The 19,304-nt window shown below is 38.1% G+C and overlaps 1 protein-coding gene across 1 annotated transcript in view; it reads left to right on the top strand.

Moving 5' to 3' along the window:
• Window positions 1–19,304, top strand: part of RRP15 (ribosomal RNA processing 15 homolog) — a 99,760-nt gene that overhangs the window by 12,399 nt on the left and 68,057 nt on the right. The window contains exons 2-4 of the mRNA XM_007952474.1: window positions 9,514–9,788; window positions 13,036–13,133; window positions 16,353–16,554. Of these exons, the coding sequence (XP_007950665.1) occupies window positions 9,514–9,788; window positions 13,036–13,133; window positions 16,353–16,554 (575 nt within the window). The remainder of the gene's footprint in view (window positions 1–9,513; window positions 9,789–13,035; window positions 13,134–16,352; window positions 16,555–19,304) is intronic.

Below are 19,304 nucleotides of genomic sequence, written 5' to 3'. Positions count from 1 at the left end.
GGACCCGACTCATAGCGACCCCTCCTTAGGTTTCTGAGGCGGCAGTATCACTACAGAAGTAGATTGCCCAACCTTCCTTCCGAGGAGTGGCTGGTAGGTTTGAACCGCCAGCCTTCTGGTTAGCAGTCAAGTGCCTTAGGCACTATGCTAGCAGGAGCAGAAGTATAGTGGAAATAAAATACATTTTACCCCCTGTACTTTGGCATTCTCTGCTCTGTCCCCTAGGTTTTCAGTATTTCATCTTTCCCCTGATTATGTCTATCATTATTTAGTGTCTACTGTGTGCCAGACTGTACTAAGCACTTTCATATGTGTTACCTCATTTGGTCATCATGACACCCCAGTGAGGTAGGTCCTGTTTCTACTGATATCTTACTAATAAAGGTGAGACACAGAAAGGATAAGTAACTTTCCCAGATTATGCTGTTAGAAAATAACAGGATCAGAACATAAAGTGACATTAGTTTGATTCTGTACTCTGAGGTCTTAACCACTATGCTATAATTGTCTGGCCACTTAAAGCTTCTCATTCAATACCTCACATGCCTTGCAAAGCCAGACACCAGTTACTCTGGTGTTCCTTTCTCTACTACAGCCACATTAAAATTTTCATTCATTATGTATGGTATGTGTGGATACCTGAATGATGTTTACTATGGGCCATGCAGTCTTAAGAACTTTATATTTATTATCTTGTATTTTTTTAAATCATGAAAACCCAATGAAATAGTACTATTTTATCCCCATGCCATAGGAAAATATGGCCGAGAACTTAAGAAACTTCAGAAAAACCATATAGATTTGTGTCTGGAGTTGAGACTAAACCCAGGCAGCCTGGCTTCTATGTCCTTACTCTTAACCAGGACTAACTGATCTCAGTCAAGTTTTATGAGGAATCTATGTATTTGATTTGGAGTGAATTCTAAAAGTGGGAAAGTAAGGTAGTTAAGAAATAGGCTTAATACTTCCAGGTGATATTTGTGTTTAAAAAGAAAAAAAGAAACTTCAGTAGAAGAACTTTTATAAAGGCCTAAGGTAGCTCTGGTAGCATAGTGGCTAAGACACTTGCCTGCTAACCAGACGGCTGGCGGTTCAAACCCACCAGCCACTCCTCGGAAGGAAGGTTGGGCAATCCTACTTCCGTAGTGATACTGCCTCGGAAACCCAAGGAGGGGTCGTTATGAGTCGGGGCCGACTCGACGGCACATAACAAAAACAACAAAAAACAAAAACAAAGGTAGGTGCTAAGTACAAAAGCACTAGCAGTTTGAGTTCTTACTAGAAGCAATACTATGAGGAGAACCTTTCAACTACTTAGTTTTTATTTGGAGGTTAAAGTATAATTTATTTCCTGGATCATAAATCTGATTTTTTATGAAATCTCCATCCTGCTTTTTTTGTACTGACTTCTTACCTAAATCCATTTCTGTCATTGTGAACTTCTTGTCATTTTATAGATACCTTATTTAACATTTCCTTGCTTTTGGACATGCTGATTTCACTGCCTGGAATGCCAATAATAATGATGATTACAATAATGATTTTTGTTTGCATAGAGAGTACTGACTTAAACCTAGAATATTTATTCCAGATTCAATGATTTGCCCCTTCCTTTTATCAATTAAGGAGCTCTAGTGGCATAGTGGGTAAAGCATTTGGTTGGCGATTCCAACTCAATAGCTACCCTGTGGTAGGAAGATGAGGCAATCTACTTGTGTAAAGGCTGTAGCCCTGGAAACCCTTGGGGGGTTTGCAATGAGGTGGAATCAACTGGATGGCAGTTGGTTCTTTTCAGTTGACCTGGGTCTGGAATCTTCTGTCCCTGCCTCCCAAGTCATTGAAACTTACTTCACGCTTTATGAACCAGCTTCAACAGCATCTTTGTGAAACTTTCCCTAACCTATCCCAGTCAGTCACCCTTTCCTTAGTGCTTTTCTGTTACAACACTTACAGATTTTGTAGCAGTGATTACCTGCTTTGTCTACCATACTAAACTCTTAGTTCCTCAAGGAGAGAAACCTGTGTTCATGTTTTTGTTTACCCCTATCTTCCCCATTATTTATGAGTGCTCAGTTAATGTTGGGAACTCTGGTAGCATAATGCCTAAGGCACTTAACTCCTAACCAGAAGGCTGGCAGTTCAAATCCACCAGCCACTCCTTGGAAGGTAGGTTGGGAAATTTACTTCCGTAGTGATACCACCTCGGAAATCCAAGGAGGGGTCGCCATGAGTCAGGCCTGACTCGATGGCACATAACAACAACAACAGTTAATGTTGAAGGACAGTGAATCTTATTAAAATTGTATTCCAGTTCCAAAAACCAAGGGAAAGGCAAACAAACAAACATGGCTTTCTCTCCTGCCAGCAGCTAACCTTATCAGGAATCAGGGACAGATGGCAGGTTTGAAAGGGAGCTGGAGGTTTGGGGAAAAGGCAGAAGGAGATCAGAAATTACTTGTGTCTCAGAAGTCTAATCCTGCACTGTCAAGTGTGGTAGCCACTTGTCATATTTGGCTGTTTAAAAGTTAAATAATTATAATTCAATAGAATTAAAAATGTGGGTCCTCAGACATATTAGCCACTTTTGAAGGCTGTGCTAAGCTCTTGTGGCTGTTGGCTAGTGGGCAGCTCTTATGTACAACATTTCCATTATCCCAGAAAGTTCTGTTAGAACTTTTAGTCATTATTTGCAACAAGCATCCTTTGTAGCCCTTCTGTCTTAGTTACCTCATGCTGCTATAACAGAAATGATGCAGATGGATGGCTTTTAACAAACAAATTTAGTTTCTCAGTGTTTAGGAGGCAGGAAGTCCAAATTCAGGGCACTAGCTAGCTCTAGGAGAAGGCTTTCTTTGTCTGTTGGCTCTGGGGGAAGGTCCTTGTCTCTTCAGCTTCTGTTTCCTGGTCCTCGGAGGTCTCTGTGTGGCTTGGCAGCTATCTTTCCTCATCCCTGCTTGCTTAATCTGCTCCTTTTATTCCATATAAAAAATGGACTCGGAACACACCCTACCATAATCCTGACTCACTGAAATGAAAAAGACAACCCATTTCCAATTAGGGTTATAACGACAGGCATGTTGTTGTTGTTGTTATGTGCCGTCAAGTCGGCCCCGACTCATAGTGACCCCTCTTTGGGTTTCTGAGGCAGTATCACTACGGAAGTAGATTGCTCCATCTTCCTTCTGAGGAGTGGCTGGTGGGTTTGAACCGAGAGCCTTCTAGTTAGCAGTCAAGTGCCTTAGGCACTATGCTACCAGAGCTCCCAACGACAGGCATAGAAGTTAGGATTTACAACACATTTTTTGGGGGGACACAATTCAATCCATAATACCTTTCTTAATTTCCGAATTTTTGTTTTGTTTCTTTCATCATTAAATTCTCTATTTACTTTATTAACATTTTAGAATATATCCTCATTTACTTATTAGGAGAGTCAGTTTAGCTAATTAATTGAACTCAAACATAACTGATATGAAGCTGAGTACACGGTAAGAATTAATGTTTAAGATAAGATAGAACTGCAAAGGAATTTTTCACACATCTGGTGGGTTCTGTCTATCCCATTGAATGACTTCTAGGTATATCCACTTTTGCTGTTAAAAATCTGTTACTGGAAAATTTGAAAAAGCTCATCTTAGTAGAATAAGTAAAAATATAAGAATCAGTTCTACTTCTGATTTGTATAATGATAATCCATGGTACCTACAAGTAAGTCCTGTTTTTAAGTGTGCTGGGATATCTCATTACCTTGGTATTTTAAATTTATTTATATAAAACAGTACCACTTCTGTTGGCAGCAAATGCTTGACTGAAAACCCCTGAGCTAGAACGTCTTTTAAAATATTATAAAATGGCAAATTCTTCTGGAATTTTTAATTGATAAGGTGAGTGCAGACTATATAAAATGATATTGTAAAACTTCTCATGGGTTTATTGTGTGTCCATAATAGTCATGTTGTGGTAGTCAAGTTGAGTAAGAAACGTACCAAAGAAAAATAGCCAAGGGTCTGAAGTGGAGAATTGGAGTGGTTTCTACAATTTTAAGAGTAGCAAAGAAAGATGTGACAGTCTGTTCCCATAAAGATTACAGCCTAGGAAACCCTGTGGGGCAGTTCTGCTCTAGACTATATTGTTACTATGAGTTGAAATCCACTTGATGTCACACACTGTATAATCATAAAGCTTTTTGTTAGCCTTTACAGTTCAGCTGAAATCTGTAGTATTTGCTGTAGTTTGTGTGTGAGCTGATCAGCACAAAACACTAGATGTCAGTGTTGTAGTTCTGACATTTCACCAGAAGCTGGTTAAAGACTTTTCTGCTTTTAATCACCAAAATATTCTTTAGTGACACAAACTTTTAAACCTTCTTGCCTTTTTACATTTAGAAAAATAATTGCTAGAAGCATCACTTTTCGAAGAATTGTTTATTTTATTACTAGCATCTGTGTAGTGCTACTGACCCTAGGGAATGAAACATATATAATATTTGTATGTTTAGTTTTCAGCTAACTACATTCTGTAAACTTTGTTTCTGAACATACTTTCCAGGAAACACCGGTCCCATGGGATGCTTCCTGGGGAAAACATTTTATGGCCCTGAAATCTGGTATATAGTAGACACTTAGATTTTTGTTTGAGTGATAATGCTGTCAACTTTCATTTAGCAAATTAGAGATACCTTTTTAAAAATATGGTGGCCAATAATATAGTTCTTAATATCATTTATATTTGCATATCAAAGCCTAGGGCTATACATGTCTTCAGATTTCTTAAATTTTCAGCATTAGGAGATGCAAAAAGTTTCCAATTAAATATATAGCAAATGAGTTTGTATTTTAAAAGATACTTCTCTTTACTAAGAAATATACAGCTCTATTTTGACAGTGAGATTATTAGTTATTTCTTGATTTTAACATTTCTTATAATATTTTTTGATGCCATGAATATACTTTATATTTTAAGATCCTGCTTTTTAAAAATGTAAAATATTATATTGCTTTCTGTGTTTAATTCTAATTTTATATAATGTTTAATTTTTTGAGAATACTTAATTTTTATTTATATAATTTGAGGTTCACTTTTGGATAGGTATATTATTTACTGTTTTCCAAATTGTTATAGAGTTTTTATATGAAATGTATTAAATATTTCATTCTATGTCATTTTCACTTCTTGAATTCTCAACACTTCAAAAGTAAGAGTCTTGAGCAAAAGTAATATCAGAATAACAAATTTTAAAATCACAAGTCAGTTCTTACCAGCAATTCTGTTGTGACTCGTGGCTTAAAGACAAGAGATTAGAGTAGAAATTAATTATGTGACTGTATTCTCTTCCTTTTACTTTGAACATAAGCTACTATAAAGCATAAGCTGCTAAGGCTACAAGGATAGCAATGACATGCACATTTTGTTGAAATTATTTAAGGAAGATACTGGATGTGGTGGTTATGTTTTTGTGTCAACTTGGCTAGGCCTCTTTGAGTGGCTGGGCAGCTGGATGTAGTATTCTCCATGATGAGAGTGGTAATCAACTCCATGATGGAATCTACTGTGAGCAGCTAAGTGGCACACACTGTATAATCACTTCCTTTGGGTATGTGGTCTGCTTCCCATATATAAGCAGCAGCTTTGGGAATGGTCTCTAGCCTATGGCACGCTTGGAGCCTGCCTGTAGCCATGTTTAGCAGCCTGCCATACTCTGCCAACCTTGGGACTTATAATGGACTTGAATTAATGGGCTGCCATGTGGTTTGGTAACATCACGATTGTGCCTTTTCACTTGTCGACCTTGGGTTTTTCAGCCTGAGTAGGTAGCAGCTGTCTGAGTGAAGAAAAGCCTCTAGCTCCAGTGGGCCGGGAGCAGGAGGCAGAGCTGAACTTCAAGGTTGAGGGGTTTTCACCCAGCCCCTGGAACCTGGAACTTTGAACTTGAACTTAAAGCCTCCAAACTGTAAGAGAATAAACTGTTTGTTAGGGCCATCCCCTTTGTGGTACTTTCTTGTCAGAGTGCCACTAGGTAACCACAACACTGGAGCATGAAGTTAAAGAATTGATAGTTTTGAAGTTAGAAGAAACAAAGCAGAAAGTAGAAGCAGAGGTTACATGGACACAGCAGACTGAAATGCAGTGCTGATACATGTCCAAAGTATGTGACAGGAAGTCTCTCCATCTTCATTTCTAAGGAGCATTCCAGCTATACTTGTTCCAAGACAAATTTGTTTGTTCTTCTGGCAGTCCATGGTATGTGCAATATTCTTCACCAATACCACAATTCAAATGTACCCATTCTTCAGTCATCCTTATCCATTGTCTAGCTTTCACATACACTTGAGGAAATTTAAGATACATTGGCTTGGGTCAGGCTTCCCTTAGTCTACAAGGTGACATTTTTGCTTTCTGACACTTTAAAGAGGTCTTGTTTACAGCAGATTTTCTTAGTGCAGTGTCACTTGATTTCTTGACTGCTGCTTCCATGGTGTTGATTGTGGATCCGAGTAAAATGAAATCTTTTGACAACTTCAGTCTTTTCTCCATTTATCAAGATCTTGCTTATTGTTCCACTTGTCAAGATTTTTGTTTTCTTTATGTAGAGGTGTAATGCATACTAAAGGCTGTAGTCTTTAATCTTCATCAGGAAGTGCTTCAAGTCCTCTTCACTTTCAGCAAGTAAGGATGCATCTGCATATCACAGGTTGTTAATGAGGCTTCCTCTAATCCTGATGCTACATTCTTCTTCATAGTCCAGCTTCTTGGATTAAGTATGAATAAGTATGGTGAATGGATACATCCCTGACACACACCCTTCCTGATTTTAAACCATGCAGTAATCCCCTTGTTCTGTTTGAACAGCTACCTCTTCGTCTTTGTACAGGTTCTGCGTGAGCACAGTTAAGTGTTCTGGAATTCCCATTCTTACCAGTATTATCCATTGTGTTAGACTGGACTCTCTAGAGAAACAAAAACCAGCAAAGCTATATATATATATAGAGAGAGAGAGAGAGAGAGAGAGAAATTTGTCTTAGGAAAATGGCTCACAAATGTATAGAAGCCGGCAAGTCCAAAGTCCCTGGAGGAAACGTCGGGCTGGAGGCAGACTTAGCTTCTGCAACCATAGGGGGCCGAGAAGCTTAGGCTGGCAGGCAGTACACTGGCTGTTGACTCCAACGAAAGACGAATCCAAGATCTCCAGGCCGAACCGGTGGGCTGTTCACTCACGGAAGGTTGTAGGCAGCACACCAGAGTCCCGATCCACAGAAGAATGTCTCTCTTCCCAGGATGTCTCTGGATATCCTGGAAGCAGGCCACACCCCTAGGGAAACTCCCCTTGACAGATTGGCCACTCAGAACACAGTCATCCGATCCCATCATGGGAACAACCACACAGAACTGGGGTCCAGCCAAGTTGACACAAAGCTCCAACTATCACATCCATAATTTGTAATGATCCACATGGTCATATGCTTTTGCATAGTTGATAAAACACAGGTAAACATCTTTCTGGTATTTTATAGATCATTGAAATTACTAATATAATTACTTAGTGGGGATATTTTGATAGAAAAGGTGCAATTAAAGGCATTTTCTGTACTAATCTCTGAGTCATATAGTTTTAGAGTTGACTGAGGAAAGCTTATTTGTTACCCAGAGATACTGGTGTACCTGAATTTTCTTCTTCTTTGGTAACTTCTCAGCCTTCTTTGTTGGCTCTCGTTCAAAAACATTCCAAGTTACTAACTTATTGAATAATTTTGCCTTTTGAAGTGTTTCCTGATATGTTCCATAGGTTTCTGAATAACAAAACAGAAGCTTTCCAGAGTGCTCTGGCTTTATGAATACACACAGACTCAGCTGGCTGCTTATGCCTTCTTTGTTAAAGTACTTAGCTTGAGAAGTTGAGAGGGCCTGCAAAGCTTAAAGTTCTCAGAGTTTCTTAAGCTAATATTGAAGCAAGGCCATCAACTGGAACCATGTTTCTGCCAATTCTCTGAACTCAGCTATTTGAATCTTATATCATGAACTAGTTTGCTGGTACCTATATATATGTGGGTCTTTTTTTTGGGGGGGGGGTTCTGCAGGTTAAACATTAGTGGTGGTGGTGTTAGATGGCATCAAGTTGATTTTGACTCATAATAACCCCATATGACAGTATAACTGCACCATAGTGTTTTCTTAGCTTTAAATTTCATGGAAGCAGATCACTAGGTTTTTTTTCCCACAGAGCTGCTGGGTGGGTTCAAATTGCCAGCCCTTTGATTAGCAGCCATGCACTTAACCGTCGTGTACCTGTTATATACCTGTTGCTCTTGAGACGATTCTGACTCACAGTGACCTTGTAGAACAGAGTAGAACTGCCCCATAGAGTTTCCAAGGCAGAAAATTTTTATGGTAGCAGACTGCCATATCTTCCTCTTGTGGAGTGGCTGGTGGATTTGAACCTCTGACCTTTTGATGAGCAGCCAAGCTTTTAACTACTGTGCTACCAGGACTCTTTACAGTTAACAATATACCTACTCCTCACTTATTAACTGCCTCATAAAACCTACTGTCTTACTATTTTGTGTATTAAGGACATACATCTGGCAGTAACAAATTCCAAGGAATGAGGTGAGAATCATGCTGGCTGTGATGGTTAAGGTTATGTGTGAACTTGGCTGCACCATGATTTCCAGTGGTTTGGCAGTTATGTAATGATGCAGTTTGGTAGTTAATGTAAAGATGTAGTGTTCCAATGTAACTAACCAGCCTCCATTTTCGCATAACGTTGATTTTTGCATAGCAGTCTGGCCTTTGGAACCTAACCATGTGGAGTTTGTGTACACTTTCAAATTTGAATCTTCAGCTCAGAACTTGGTATTTCCATTCAGTCATCCAGCAGTGCAATTAAATCATCTGTATCTTGAACATATGTTACTTCATTAGATAATTTCTTTCTCAAAAATGCTCAAACACACAATAATCACAGTGTTATATGCCAATTATATAAAATAAAGTTTTTTCAATTTTTCCTATACACAGACAGAATTTTAAATATCTGTGGCAAATCATCAGAGAAATTAATTTTTTCCCACATTTTCTTGATAGATTAAAGTTTTTGTTGTTTGGTTTTAGAGTAATCTTCATTAGTCTTTTCAGGTAGTTGAATGACATAATTAAGGTCCGTGGTTTTGAGAGCACCTGCACTAGCCTCTGTCAGCATCTGTCACTAACCTGACAGCAGGAATGTGTAGGAGCTATTGGATTTACTTCTGCTGCTTGGAGTCCTGGCTCTTGAAACCATTATGGCTTTACCAGTCAACATGACTTGGCTAGGTCTTTGGGGACTGATGACAGTAAAATGGAAAGTTCTCTTGTTCTCTACTGTTTCTGCAGCTATGGGATGTGGAGAAGTCCTCTCTTGCAGAAGACAGGTAGAGAGCTGTTAGGGCTGCAGCTCATGAAGAAGCCTAGGGATCTGGTTATAACCTTGGCAACTTCTACCTAGGGTATTAAAATTTAATTTGTTTCTAGTCCTAGGTTCTGTAGGAAGCTGTGGCTTGGAAGAAGATGACTTTTCTTCTTATGATGACGCAATAGAAGCTGACAATGAGGAGGATGTTGAACCCTGTGACAAAGAAAATGAAAATGCCGCTGAATCTAGTGTTGGAACAAATACAGGCTGGGCAGATGCCATGGCTAAAATTCTTAACAAAAAAACTCCTAAAAGTAAATCCACCATTCTGATCAAAAACAAAGAGCTGGAAAAGGAGAAAGAAAAGTTAAAGCAAGAGAGACTAGAGAAAAGAAAACAGGTGTGCCCTACTAGTTGTCTTTTAGATTAGATTGTTTGTCTTGTTTAGTTCTTATCTGTACCACATTGTTCTTTGCAGTGTTTACCCAATTAACATTCCAGTTTTAAACTTGCTTTTCATGTGAGGGTAGATAACCAATCTATGTTAGTCTAAATTACCTCATTGAGCATGTTCACTTTTAATCATCTCAGCAAACTCCAAGGAAATTTATTCTTAATATCAAGTAATTATAAATATGGAAATGATTTCTGAGTCTAAATATTTATTCTATTTAGTTGTCCATATACTGACTTTATTGTGTCCTGAATTAATTTTTGTATTTGAATGTGTTTTGTTAGAAGCATGTTTGTTACTTTTTGTTTGAAAACCTGTTTTATAATATACAAGGGTCCTGGGGTTGCAGTGGTTAAGCACTTGGCTGCTAACTGAAAGATCTGTGTTTCAAACCCATCAGTTGCTCCATGGGAGACAGATGTGGCAGTCTGCCTCCATAAGATTACACCTTGGAAACCCTACAGGACAATCTCACTCTTCCTATAAGGTCACTCCTTCCGAGGAGTGGCTGGTGGGTTTGAACCGCCAGCCTTCTGGTTAGCAGTCAAATGCCTTAGGCACTACTCCACCAGAGCTCCTTGGAAGGAAGGTTGGGCAATCTACTTCTGTAGTGATACTGCCTTGGAAACCCAAGGAGGGATCTCTATGAGTCAGATCTGACTCGATGGCAGTGGGTTTTAAGGTCACTATGAGTCGGAAATCTGTGAAGATGTAAGTTAGAAACTATTGCAGTTCTGTTAACTGATTATTTCCCCACTAGATAAACTTGAATTCATTATGTCTTTTGTTACATCACTGATGATAGAAGTTAGACTAGTATAATCTCTTAAATAAAGCTTAAACATCAGATACAAATTTGCTGTTGTGTACAATAAGCATGAGGAAGCCATGAAAAATTGTAAGTATATCCCTTATACTTGATGAAGTACTCTATATCTAAAGTATTTAGTCATTGAAATAAATGTTATTTTCTGAAGGGAGAAAAATAATTTTTAGCAATGGTACTGGTGGTGATTTCTAAGACGGAGTTTATAGGTGGAATACTTGGGTAGTGTAAATGGTTAATGCTCTTGGCTGCTAACCTGAAAGTTGGAGATGTGAGTCCACCCAGAGATACCTTGGAAGAAAGGCCTGGCAGTTTTTATCTGAAAAATTATCTACTAAAAACCCTATAGAGCATAGCTCTACTCTGATACATGTGAGGTAGCCATGGTTGGAATTGACTCAAAGGCAACCAGTTTGTTTACTTCATAGATAAAAATAAAAGAAAAGTAGATTAGAATTGGCAGATATTTCCTTTTACATTCACCATCCCTTTATCTTGTTTAAAGATGAATGTTTCTTAATATTGGTTACTCTGTGTGAAAGACCGTATAAAGGTGGAACTTTCCAAGCATTGCTCTTGGAAACAGAATGTACTCTTATTAATTCAGTATTCTCATTGTACTTTAAGATAAATTTTGTCTCTAAATCTTACTGATAGCTTTTCAACTGAAAATCATATCTTTGTTTATTATCTGGCAAAAGTTAGAAGAGACTTTTAAAAAAAAATCAGAATCCTTAATTGTCTCTAGTCCTAGTGTTCGAGTGTGGGCATTTTGAAACCGAAGGGAATGAGTCTCTAACTCTGCTCTAGGCTACAGCTTTGGATGTTAGAGATGATACTGTGCACATAATACATGAAAGCACACATGGTATACCAGAAACATCATAGAGTGGATATAAATGCCTTTTCTATATATTTCAGGAGCCCTGGTGGCACGATAGTTAAAGTAGTCTGCTGCTAGCCAAAAAATTGGCAGTTAGAACCACTGGCTGCTCCGTGGGAGCAGTTGTGCTTCCATACAGATTTACAGCCTTAGAAACCCTATAGGGCAGTTCTGCTCTGTCTTACTGGGTCGCTGTAAGTCATACTGGACTCGATGGCAGTGGGTTTGGTTTGGTTTTGGTTTTGTACATATTTCTAAGTGGCGTCTACATAAATTCTCATTACTTCTTAATGTTAAATATTATGAATTTTCACTATATCAGCTGCTTATTTCAAATGTAAATATGAAAGTGCTTTCAAAGTTAAAACATGTTTTGGGCATAATATCTATTATCCCTTGAGTACTGGAGATCGTTTAAAATGTTCTGTTTTAAATTTTTGGGTAAGATTATTTTTTTCTGGGGCAGTCTGGTTTATTATGACTGAATTTTATGACAATTAAAATGAATTATCTGGGGGAAGAATCTGTTCCTTTAGAAAGCAATCAGGCTCATCTTTATAGCAAGAGAAGGAATTTGGTCTATTGTGATTAGAAATTTTCATTAATACAAAATAAGAAATGCATGAGTGGAGAACAGGGAGAGATAAAAGGAGACATATTTTCATTGATCCTTCTTACTGGCTTTGACACTCACCAACTTCTTGGAGATTATTTCATCATATTCAGTATATGTGGTATTTGGTGAAATGTTGACCTGAGAAGGGGACCTGGAGAATCAATTTATTGTGCTAGATGCCTGGGGTTTGGATACTGCTAGAAGATAGTTTTGAACTAGATTATGGTATCTTTGGGATTTTCTTTTTCCCAGTTCCCCTTCTACTTGTGCATCATAGCAGAGAATCCATTTGCTGCAGTTTGAGACTGATATGCCATATATGGCAAGGATATCAGTTAGGTGAGCTGCAAGAGGAGAAATAGATTAAAATGATTTACTAAATAGAGATAGTCACAGTATAAATAGGATCCTTGTGGATATGATGCATTTCCTTTAAAAGCTTATATGTTTAACAATTCTGACTGTTAAATCAATTTCTGAAAATAGAGAAAAACAGTGTTTAACCTTGTGGTTACCAAAGAGGGTAGTTTGGAGTCTTACCTGTGGTGATCTGGTTATGGCAGTTCAGGCAAGTGGCTCTTTCACACCCTGCCATGTACTGCCTGGCTCAGTATGCTGGCAGCTTTCCAGACCCCTGCTGTCAGAACTGACAGAAACTCACTTTGTGCCTCTCACATGACATGCTGAGTGCTAACCACAGGCTCCCTGAGCTGCACCCCTAAAATTATGGGTTTTTTTTTAAAGTCTTTATGACAAACTAAGCCAGAATGATTTATTACCTTTGTCCTTTCACAGAGTATCATATCAAAGTATACTGAACTTTCAAAAATGCCTAATATTCTTTCACGTAACAATATTTATAACACAGCTTGATAAGAAGCGAGAGTGGGAAATGATGTGCAGAGTAAAGCCAGATGTTGTCAAAGACAAAGAAACAGAGAGAAATCTTCAGAGAATTGCAACGAGGTAAGACAGTGTTTTTGCCCTTTAAAAAATAAGTATACTAAAGCTTTGATTGTGGTCTGTTTCTGGCCAGATTTGATTCTTCAGTCTGCCTTCCAGGGGCTAAGTGATTTATGTCTAAGCCTGCCTAGTCAATACTGTATTCAACGAAAGGCTTTGCAGATCTCCTGAGATAAGGGTATAAAGTGCTAAGTGAATATTCAGTATGAACCTATTTTAGATCATTTTGTTTTTATAGTCATGAGAATAGTATAGTCAGACCTCTGTTGTGATGCTTGTCTAAATTTCTGATACTACATGATTATTTTTCTTATCTTGTGGCTTAACACATAACACATGTATTACAACAGCTTCATGCTATCCTTTCACTCTGCATTTTTTATTATCAACACCAAACATTCATTTGATGACCACTGTGTCCAAAGATAAATGAGATACGTTGGCTGCTTGGTGGTCCCTGCCCACTCCTCTATGAATGAAAGTAATTAATTACAGTCTCTCTGAGAATGGAGGTACATCTTATGTGTTGGGGACATAGAACAGGAGATTGTCTGGAGAGTTTGGGAACATGTAAGTTGCTACTTAAAGAATGTAGTAATTATATTTAGTGGAATTAGTTTTGGATTCTTAGTTATCTGCATTGTTTTGGTCCCTTTCTAATCCACTGGGATGTTGTACTGTGGGATAATAAGCAATAGTGTTCAAGAACATCCGTGATAGAGCCAGATTGCTGGGTTCAAATGCTGGCTTTTATTAGCTGCATGTCTTTGGCATGCATCTTAAATTTCTTTCTGCTTTGGTTTACTTATCTGTAAAAAGAGGCTAATATTATACCTACCCTATAGGGTTTCTGTGATAATCAAATATATTACTACATATAAAGCATGTAGAAAAGTGCAGGATCAATGCTTGTACAAAGCTGAGAGTGAGAGCCTCCTTAAATTTTGTACCATAGGCACTTTACTTGCCTCACCCTTATTCTGGCCCTGCTATGAAGGGTCTGGAATCTTTCCTTTGTTGTAAGCTGTTAATACTTCTTGGCTTCTAGCAGAAGACGAGACTCATGGGTCAGAGACAGACGACTTGATTACTAATGGCAAAAGCAGTAGCCAGAGTTTCATGTTCCCACTGGTTCCCCTTGCCCCACATGGGCAATACAGATACCCTAGACAGATCCCTGCACATGGAGTCAGTTGCATTACAGGAGAGAGAGACTGTGCTTGGGAATATTGCTTTTCTAGTGAATGGTAACAAACCTGCTCTTTGTTTGGGGTAATTATTACCTTATCCCTCAAGGTTGCTTACTAGAGACACAAACCTGAGAAATGACCTGAGTAAAGAGAGGTCAAGGCCTTGCATTCTTGAAAAACTCAGTAAGAATATGCAGGGCCCGTGGTGGATTGCCTATCCCAATAGCTATTAAAGAGAATTCATAGATTATAGAATTTTAAGCCTGGTCTGAATTAGTGCTATTCAGTAGAAATAATATGAGCCACATATGTAATTGTTTTGATCGCTTCTTCACTTCATACCCCATTAGTGAGAGAAGTATTCTTGCCCTAGGATTATGAGGATGGCCAAACACAATAATACTTGATGCTGGACAAATGAGATAGTGGTAGTTTATCAGTCACAAATACTTATAGCCCGGGGAGGAGGTCACCACAACACATAGAGCCACACAGGGTTGTACTTGGGAACAGAGTGAACCAGCAGGCACTGTGGGAGGTAGGCTTTGTAGTAACAAGAGGATGAGGTGACCCCTTCCTTGTTCCTATGGGAGGATGTGATTGGCTTGTTTGAATAATTCCATGGGTTGTCAGGAAACTAAAGCCTGCTGCTACTCGGGGAAAAACAGGCACTGTGTCTTATTCTCCTGATAAGGAGGGTTATTTGGCTGGGAGAAGTTGTGTGAGCACAGTTAGGGATAGGAGAACTTAAGTTTAGACCATTCAAATCCCTCCTGATTTCACATGAAAGCAACATATAATACTAAATTAGAATTTTCTAGTAATCACATGGATAAAAAAAGGGAAATTAATTTCAATGAAACTTAACTCTGTGTAGTCAAAATACTACCATTACAGTGTGTAATCAGTATAAAACAATTAGAGATATTTTACACTCTTTTACATACTAGTTGTTGAAATATGGTATGTATTTTATACTTTTAGCACATCTCATTTCTGACATTTCATGTTCTCAGTAGCCATGTGAGGCTAGTGCCTACTGTATTGGACAGTTCTTTCCAGTACACTGTATTTTAGTTTCCTAGGAGCTCTGGTAGCATAGTGGCTAAGACACTTGCCTGCTAACCAGACGGCTGGCGGTTCAAACCCACCAGCCACTCCTCGGAAGGAAGGTTGGGCAATCCTACTTCCGTAGTGATACTGCCTCGGAAACCCAAGGAGGGGTCGCTATGAGTTGGGGCCGACTCCACGGCACATAACAACAACAACATAACAACAGGACTGCTATAACAAAATACCACAAAATAAATGAATGGCTTTACAGAACCAAAATTTATTATCTCACAGGTCTGGAAGATAGAAGTCCAAATGAGGGTGTTGGTCATGTTGATTCCTTCTGAGGGTGCTGACAGAGAATCTGTCCCATACCTCCCAGGTCCTTGTGACTCCTGGCAAATGCTTGGTGTTTCTTGGCTTGTAGATGCATCTTCACATGGAGCGTTACCCTCTGTGTCTGTCTCTCTGTGCCTGTTTTCCTCTTTTATAAAACACCACTCAAGTGGGAATAGGACCCGCCCTACGCTGGTATGACCTTGTTAACTAATGTCTAACAAAGATCATGTTTCCAAACAAGGTAACATTCAGACATTAGGGCTTCAACGTATCTTTTTTGGGGAATGGAGTTCAATCCATAACACACTGTAATACCTGCAACCATTATAGAATTATATTTTGAGAAATAAATATTTATGTATAAAATTTTTGTTCTAATTGCACAGACGTTGATTTAGAAAGACCAAAGCTGAAAAGTCACATACCAGTCCACATATATTTATTCTTTGTGTCAGAAATTTATATTCATTCATTGAAATGTATGTCCATTTTTCACAGTTATTTAACTTTCATTTGAGTGCCTATTAAGTGCTTTCCTTTTTTCTAGACAGTGAAAGTACATTGTTCCAACTGTACTAGAGTTTGCATTCTGGTGTAATTCTGTTTAACTACATTGTTCTGGTTATTTTGTATTCCATAGAGGTGTGGTGCAATTATTTAATGCTGTTCAGAAGCATCAAAAGAATGTTGATGAAAAAGTTAAAGAAGCTGGAGGCTCTATTAGAAAGCGTGCTAAGTTGGTATCAACTGTTTCTAAGAAAGACTTCATCAGTGTTCTTAGAGGAATGGATGGAAGTACAAATGAGAAAAGTTCTACTGGGAAGAACTCTAATGCCAAACAGGTGAGACTTTTATATGAGATTCAGTGCATCAGACGTTCAACTCTTAAACTAAAGAGTTTTGAGATGGAAAAGCCCACCCTAGAATTTTGTTGAAATTCTTATATGCCCACAGCCTAATTTTTAAGTTTGATTTTTTTTTTTTTTTTTTTAACATTTTGTATGGTGAAAACAGACACAGTAAGACATTCACCAATATAACAACTTCCCCACATTTTACAGCTCAGGGACATTGATGACATTTTTCATGTTGTGCCACCATTATTGCTATCCTTTTCCAAAATATTCTACCACATATTAGCAGTGCCCCCCAAACAAAAGCTTCCCTTTTCCCCCTCCTTCCTACCCCTGATAACCACCAATAATGTTTGGTTTTATATATATATATATTTTTTTTTTTTCTTTTTTTACACTCCTGCATCTCAAAACGTACTATACGGCCACAGCTGTCAAAATAGCCTGATATTGGTACAATGACAGACACAGACCAATGGAACAGAATTGAGAACCCAGAAATAGATCATCTACCTATGATCAGCTGATCTTTGACAAAGGGCTGAAACCATTAAAGGGAGGAGAGAGAGAGTCACAAATGGTAGTGGCAAAACTGGATATCTATTTGCAAAAAATGAAACAAGATTGAAACCAGAAATTATTTGGTTTATATGTATATATATGGGAGCTCTGGTGGTATAGTGCCGAAGACATTTGACTGCTAACCAGAAGGCTGGCGGTTCAAACCCACCAGCCACTCCTCGGAAGGAAGATTGGGGGATCTACTTCCATAGAGATGCTGCCTTGGAAACCCATGGAGGGGTTGCTATGAGTCAAATCGACTTGACGGCAGTGAGGTTTTTTTTTCCTTGTGTGTAGATATAATATATATGTATGTATGTATATATGATATATCTTTTTATTTCAACCTATCTAGAAATTTTTCCTCCCCTCCCATTCCGTATCTGATAACCAAAAAAGAAAGTTTCTTTCTAAGTATGAACCTTTCCTTGGCTTTTTACAATAGTGGGCTAATACAGTATCTGTCCTTCTGTGATTGACTTATTTCACTCAGCATAATACCCTGCAAGTTCATCTACATTATGTGGTGTTTTGCTGAGTCTTCATTATTCTTTAGGGTTGCATAGTATTCCATATTGAATGTATATATAACAGTTTGTTTATCTATTCCTTGGTTGATGGGTGCTTTGGTATTGTCAGTAGTGCTGCAATGAACATGGGTGTGCAAATATCCATTCGTGTCCTGCCTCTCACTTCTTGAGGATATATACTTAGTAATGGGATTGCTGAGTCAAATGGTATTTCTCTTTCCAACTTTTTAAGCAATTGCCATGCCAATTTCCACAATATTTTCATCATTTTACACTCCTATGAGTAGTGTATGAGAGTCCCAGTCTTTACACGTCTTTGCCAGCATTTGTTATTTTTTGTCTTGGTGAACTTTGCGATTAATACTGGGGGAAGATGGTATCTCATGGTTGTTTTGATTATCATCTTTCTAATGGCTAATGATTGCAAACATTTCTTCATGTGTTTGTTGGCTACCTGAATATCTTCCTGGTGAAGTGTTTATGTCTTCTGCCCATTTTTTAAAAGGATGGTTTGTCTTTTTTTGATGTTGAGATGTTAGAGTTTTCTATAAATTTTAGAGATAAGTCCTTTGTCCGATATGTCATTGCTGAGTATTTTTTCCCAGTTTTTAGGTTCTCTTATTATTATTTTGGAGAAGTCTTTTGATGCACATAAGAATTTAATTTTTGGAAGGTCCCATTCATTTAGTTTGTCTTCTTCTCTTTATGCATATTGGGTTATACTTGATAGTGTATTTATGCCATAAATTAGAGCCCCTAAGCTTGACCTTAATTTTTCTTTGATGAACTTTATAGTTTTAGGTTTTACATTTAGGTCTTGGATCCATCTGGAGTTAGTTTTTGTGTATGGTGTGAGATATGAATCTTGTTTCATTATTTTGCAAATGGATATCCAGTTTTATCAGCACCTTTTGTGAAAGAGACTCTCTCTTCCCCATTTAATGGATTGGGCCCTTTGTGAAAGATCAGTTGATTGTAGGTGGATGGATCTATTTCTGGGTTGTCAGTTCTGTTCCTCTGGTCTATGTATCTGACATTGTACCAATACTAGGCTATTTTTGACAGCTGTGGCTATATAGTAGGTTTTGAGATCTTGGAGTGTGAGACCTCCTACTTTATTCTTCTTCTTCAGTAGTGCTTTGCTTGTCTGAGGTCTCCTTCCTTTCCATATAAAGTTAGTGTTTGATTTTTCCATGTCTTTGAAGAATGTTGATGGACTCTGGATCAAGATTGCATTGACTGTATAGGTTGCTTTGGGAAATATTGATATTTTAACCATGTTCAATCTTCCTATCCATGAGCATGGTATGTTCTTCCATTTATGTAGATCTCTTATAGTTTCTTGAAGTAGTGTTTTGTAGTTTTCTTTCTATAGGTCTTTTGTATCCCTGGTAAGATTTATTCCCAAGTACTTTATCTTTTTGGTAGCTATTGTAAATGGTATCGATTTCCTTATTTCCTTTTCAGAGACCTCTTTGCTGGTGTAGAGGAATCCAACTGATACTTACATGTTGATCTTGTGTCCTACCACAATGTTAAATCTTTCAATAATTTCCAGTAGTTTTCTTGCTGAGTCTCTTGGATTTTCTATTTATAGGATCATAGGAGCTCTGGTAGCATAGTGGCTAAAGCACTTGACTGCTAACC

Source organism: Orycteropus afer, unplaced genomic scaffold, assembly GCF_000298275.1.
Source record: "Orycteropus afer afer isolate SDZICR_OR568_19922 unplaced genomic scaffold, OryAfe1.0 scaffold00013, whole genome shotgun sequence".
Lineage (NCBI taxonomy): Eukaryota > Metazoa > Chordata > Mammalia > Tubulidentata > Orycteropodidae > Orycteropus > Orycteropus afer.
This window is presented reverse-complemented; position numbering and strand designations above follow the sequence as displayed.